This window comes from Amblyraja radiata, chromosome 23 (genome assembly GCF_010909765.2).
Source record: "Amblyraja radiata isolate CabotCenter1 chromosome 23, sAmbRad1.1.pri, whole genome shotgun sequence".
NCBI lineage: Eukaryota > Metazoa > Chordata > Chondrichthyes > Rajiformes > Rajidae > Amblyraja > Amblyraja radiata.
The window spans coordinates 21,050,280-21,056,492 of NC_045978.1; the positions used below are offsets into that span (position 1 = coordinate 21,050,280).

The 6,213-nt window shown below is 46.1% G+C and overlaps 1 protein-coding gene across 5 annotated transcripts in view; it reads left to right on the forward strand.

Annotated features, from left to right (window-relative positions):
- The window catches only part of snph (syntaphilin), a 30,904-nt gene extending 25,860 nt beyond the window's left edge, over nt 1-5,044 (forward strand). For all 5 annotated transcript variants that reach the window (XM_033041720.1, XM_033041719.1, XM_033041724.1 and 2 more), the window contains one exon: nt 1,903-5,044. In XM_033041720.1, coding sequence (XP_032897611.1) covers nt 1,903-2,887 — 985 coding nt within the window. In that variant the 3' untranslated portion in view covers nt 2,888-5,044. The remainder of the gene's footprint in view (nt 1-1,902) is intronic.
- Nucleotides 5,045-6,213: the final 1,169 nt, after the last annotated feature.

Below are 6,213 nucleotides of genomic sequence, written 5' to 3' on the forward strand. Positions count from 1 at the left end.
ACAATTTCTTTTCTTCGGTATTCACCAAGGAGAAGGATACTGAATTATGTGAGGTAAGGGAAACGAGTAGAGTAGTTATGGATACTATGAGTTTCAAAGTAAAAGAAGTACTGACACTTTTGAAAAATATAAAAGTGGATAAGTCTCCAGGTCCTGACAGGATATTCCCTAGGACATTGAGGGAAGTTAGTGTAGAAATAGCCGGGGCTATGACAGAAATATTTCAAATGTCATTAGAAACGGGAATAGTCCCCGAGGATTGGCGTACTGCGCATGTTGTTCCATTGTTTAAAAAGGGTTCTAAGAGTAAACCTAGCAATTATAGACCTGTTAGTTTGACTTCAGTGGTGGGCAAATTAATGGAAAAGATACTTAGAGATAATATATATAAGCATCTGGATAAACAGGGTCTGATTAGGAACAGTCAACATGGATTTGTGCCTGGAAGGTCATGTTTGACTAATCTTCTTGAATTTTTTGAAGAGGTTACTAGGGAAATTGACGAGGGTAAAGCAGTGGATGTTGTCTATATGGACTTTAGTAAGGCCTTTGACAAGGTTCCTCATGGAAGGTTGGTTGAGAAGGTTAAACTGTTGGGTATAAATGCAGGAATAGCAAGGTGGATTCAGCAGTGGCTGAATGGGAGAAGCCAGAGGGTAATGGTGGATGGCTGTTTGTCGGGTTGGAGGCAGGTGACTAGTGGGGTGCCTCAGGGATCTGTGTTGGGTCCTTTGTTGTTTGTCATGTACATCAATGATCTGGATGAAGGGGTGGTAAATTGGATTAGTAAGTATGCAGATGATACCAAGATAGGGGGTGTTGTGGATAATGAAGAGGATTTCCAAAGTCTACAGAGTGATTTAGGCCATTTGGAAAAATGGGCTGAAAGATGGCAGATGAAGTTTAATGCTGATAAATGTGAGATGTTACACCTTGGCAGGACAAATCAAAATAGGACTATATGATAAATGGTAGGGAATTGAAGAATACAGTTGAACAGAGGGATCTGGGAATAACCGTGCATAGTTCCTTGAAGGTGGAATCTCATATAGATAGGGTGGTAAAGAAAGCTTTTGGTATGCTAGCCTTTATAAATCAGAGCATTGAGTATAGAAGCTGGGATGTAATGTTAAAATTGTACAAGGCATTGGTGAGACCAAATCTGGAGTATGGTGTACAATTTTGGTCGCCCAATTATAGGAAGGATGTCAACAAAATAGAGAGAGTACAGAGGAGATTTACTAGAATGTTGCCTGGGTTTCAACAACTAAGTTACAGAGATAGGTTGAATAAGTTAGGTCTTTATTCTCTGGAGCGCAGAAGGTTAAGGGGGGACTTGATAGAGGTCTTTAAAATGATGAGAGGGATAGACAGAGTTGATGTGATCAAGCTTTTCCCTTTGAGAATAGGGAAGATTCAAACAAGAGGACATGACTTCAGAATTAAGGGACAGAAGTTTAGGGGTAACATGAGGGGGAACTTCTTTACTCAGAGAGTGGTAGCGGTGTGGAATGAGCTTCCAGTGGAAGTGGTGGCGGCAGGTTCGTTGGTATCATTTAAAAATAAATTGGATAGGCATATGGATGAGAAGGGAATGGAGGGTTATGGTATGAGTGCAGGCAGGTGGGACTAAGGGAAAAAAGTTGTTCGGCACGGACTTGTAGGGCCAAGATGGCCTGTTTCCGTGCTGTAATTGTTATATGGTTATATGTTATATGGTTATAAGGCCATAAGTGATAGAAGCAGAATTAGGCCATTTGGCCCATCAAGTCTACTCCGTCATTCAATCATGGCTGATCCATCTCCCCCTCCTAACCTCATTCTCCTGCCTTCTCCCCATAAACCCTGACACCCGCACTAATCAAGAATTAAATTAACCTATTGGGGATCGTGTTTCCACAGGGCGACCGAGGTGGAGGACCTGAAACTACAGCTGTCCAGGATGCAGGAGGACTGGATTGAGGAGGAATGCCACCGGGTGGAGGCTCAGCTCTCACTGAAGGAGGCCAGGAAGGAGATCAAGCAGCTGAAGCAGGTGATCGACACGGTAAAGAACAACCTGGTGGAGAAGGACAAGGGCATCCAGAAGTACTTCATCGACATCAACATCCAGAACCGCAAGCTGGAGACCTTGCTGCAGAACATGGAGGTGGCTCAGGACGGGACATCTCGGTCAGCCTCCGCCTCCCCCGCCAGGTCGCTTACCCGAAGCTCCACCTACACCAAGCTGAGCGAGCCTGCGGCCATCCTGCAGGGGGCCCAGGGGAGTCCCGTCCCCCACCACAGCTCCCTCGCGTCCGGGATTGACCGGGCCATCGAGGGACCCAGCTTCACCGCGAGGCCAAGGCCATCGTTGGGCCGTAAGGCCGACGGGGGGGTTTCCCAAGCTGGGACCCCCAGGGTCAACATACGGGACCAGAGCGTTCAGACGGACCACCTTCACCACAGTCCAGAGTCAGAAACCGCGATGGAGAATGTGTTGGGATCTGGTGCTTCAAGCCCCAGTGGTGTCGGACCAGAAGGGGAGCCGCCAGGGTCATTCCTCGACCTACAGACTTGCTTGATGCTCAGCGGTGACTCAAATGAGGGGAGCACCGATGGCCAGTCAATTGCGGAGATGTTGTCCGAGACTGCCAGTCAGGGAGAGGCGGAGGATGCCTCAGACCAGTTGAGTCACTGGAGCCGTTACTACATGGTGGACCTGCTGGCAGTGATAGTGCCAGCCTTGCCCACCCTGGCCTGGATCATCCACACCCAGCGAGGCCGCTCCCAACCCCTCTACAACCTGGGCGTGCTGCTGCGCAGTTGCTGCGTCATTGCCCTGCATTCCCTGCGCCGGCTGAACACCAATGTATCTTCGCCGCACTTTTCCGATCTCCCATCCTAGCCCCCACTCCATCTCCATCCAAACATTGCCCATCTCAGTCGCTTAACACATCACTCATATCCCCTCTTCATCATAGTCATCACCCATTCCATCCATCCAACTCCCCCATTCCTAATCGATGGGCTGAATTGCTTCTATATCTTATGAACTCATGGTCCCCATCCCTACCCTCTTCCCCATTGTTCATCGTGGAACCAAACCCACTCTTTGTGTTCCTTCTCCATCAAAGACCACCAACCCATTCCATCACATCCCCCTCCTTTCCAATTCCCATTCCTTCTTCCACCAGTGTCCATTTCGGATCCTCAATGCACCCCTCTCGTCCCTTCTCCCACATAGACGCCCTCCATTCCATCCTGCCCCAATCCCACCCCACCCTTCATCCAACATTCATCATCCTGCCTTCTCCACCAACTTGTGTCCAAGTCCATCGATGACCCACCACAATTCTAGACCCCAGCCCAATCCAAAAACTCATCCTTGTCTCCATCCACCACCAACATGAACCGCCCTCCCCAACACCATCCTGTCCTCTCCCACTCCTCCTTCGATTATCTCCGAGTGAGATGCAAAGTCGTGTCATTCTCACCCACTGATCAGGCTCTTGGTATCAATGTCAACACATCATCGATACACCCAAATATATATTAATATATATATATAAAAATTATAGACAGAGATTAATAAATAATCTAAGTGAATGTTTAAAAGCCAGGACCTTGTAAATCCATCGCATGCCTGTACAGTGCATCAGAAGACTCTGTCTACCATTTCCATCACAGTTCAAAGACTATATATTTGTGTTATTATTTAAAGACAAAGTATTGCAGCAAGTTTTATTAGACTCTGGTCAGTAGCAGCTACAAAGCACAGCCTTCACTTCATTCATGCAGTTCATCATTTGCTGTTCTGGTTCGCACTCGGCTCGTATAGATCTTCAACAGTCGCTTGTAACCATGACTCTGATTGATATATAATAGCAGTAAGTAGTCTACTAGCCTGTCCACCTCCCTCCTCTTTATGTGGTGATAGCCTTATTTATTGTATTCACCCCCCATTCATGTATTTATCTATTTATTTATTTATTTAATTCCATGCCTGTTTTTTAACCGTTACCTATGAGATGTGTTTGCACTAATCAAAGTTTGCTGTACCACTTCTTGAAAACAGAAATGGAGGAGGTTATTGCTCCCAGATTAATATAGTTTAGAGATACAGTATGGAAATAGGCTCTTCGGCCCACCGAGTCTGTGCCAACCAGCGATCCCCTGTACCCTAGCACTATCCTAGTCAAAAGACGGGCAAAAAAATTCTAAATGACAACATGAATGAATTTTGAGTAGCTTCAGGGTGTCTTCACTAAAGGGTTCAGGGAAGGAAAAATATTTCAAACATACAAGACCATATACTGTTTTTACAGTAACTTGTTTGTGCAGTGAGTCCTCTTATTTAGGTATAGACATTTCCAAAATGTTCTTTATAAATCAGAGAGAAATCAATGCACTACGGTTTAAAATTTGTGCATTTTCTACATTTTAACTACTACAGGGTCACGTTTTTAATACTTCCTGTAGGATGTGTACACCTTGTTTGGGGGGGATGGGTGAACTCCAAGGTGCCCCTGGCTGGTGGTGATGATAATGGACCTCTCTGATCCATTGGCAGTCCAAGTGACAAAAATGCCAACTGATGGGGTGTTGACCTACTTCTTTGTGATGGAGCATTGGTACATGTCCAGCTCGGGGGCAAGTGGACGACGGGTCCATCGATGTTTAATTTGTTTCTGCTAGAGAAACCTCGTGACTTGTCTCCTGTGGGACCTCTGCTCAAGTGCGTACTTTGTGAGGACCTCCCTTCAACTTTGTCCCAGATCTGCTCTGTGCTCATGCACAGAATACAGGCCAGAAAAGAGCAGTGGTTATCTCATTCAATTATGTATTTGTTCTGTGTGGCTGTTTGGGTTTTGTGCGGCGTGTGTGTGTGTGTGTGTGCGCGTGCCTTCGTGTTTCTATGTCTGTGCACACAAAACACAGGTAACACTGAGCCCCTTGCTCCATGACTGGTGGTTGAGGGGCTTTGGCACTGTTTTGGTTTATCACTTGTACCACTCACTCTGTAGCTCTGAACTGTTCATGAAATAAACACATGAAACTTCTGGCCGCATGTCTAAATGAAAAATCACTAAAGCATGTGAAACGTTGTCAGCAAAGATTAGAATCATCAGTTCATAAGTTGTAGGAGCAGAATTAGGCTATTCGGCCCACCAAGTCTACTCCGCCATTCAATCATGGCTGATCTATCTTCCCTTCTCAACCCCATTCTCTTGCCTTCCCCCTGTAACGCCTGACACCTGTACTGATGAAGAATCTATCAATCTCCACCTTAAAAATATCCATTGACTTGCCTCCACAGCCGTCTTTGGCAATGAATTCCACATCAGTCTGAAGATGAGTCCAGACCCAAAACATCTATCCCTGTTCGCCAGAGATGCTGCCTGACCTGTTGAGTTACTCCAACACTTTGTGTTCTTTCCAATTCTCATCTTGACCGGGGTGTCAATAGGTGTGTCATCTGCTTCCACAGACCAACAAAGGTGGTGGGGTGGAGTTGTTGTAGCACATTACTCTACATCAGCTTATAGTTTGACCATGCTGAAAATAATGGTGCAACCACCTCGGGGTTTGTACGATGTAAGGTGATTCTTATGGCTAACAATTGTGCTTTTATTAGTTACATTTCAAAAGATGGTGACAAGAAAATTGAAGCGGCATTTCACACGTTGAGAACCTTTGCCCAGAGTAGGAAAGGATCAGGAACCATATGCAGATGATGGACAATGCTACTGCTCAGTTGGTGCTGGATGAGGTGAGCGATTTCACCCTGACTTGATGCTAGCATGGGCAAAATTAGAACTTGGTTATATCCCTCTCCAGTGATCCCGGCAGTTGAATATTAGGGAGCATCTCTCAGCTTACCAGGTGGGAATTCCAAAAAAACACTTTAATATTAGTTTAGATTAGGTGTGGACACGGGCCCTACGGCCCACTGCACCCGCACTGACCAACAATCACCCTTACACTAAGTTCTATTCTACACACTAGGGACAATTCACATAAGCCAATTAACTAACTAACCTGCACGTCTTTGGATTGTGGGAGGAAACCAAAGCCCCCGGAGGAACCCCACGTAATCACAGGGTGAACGTACAAACTCCGTACAGACAGTACCAAAGGGTCTCTGGCGTTGTGAGGCAGCAGTTCTTTCACTGAGCCACAGTACTGCCATAATTGGCCTATTGCTTGGCTCCAACTGCTGGGCAGTCTGTG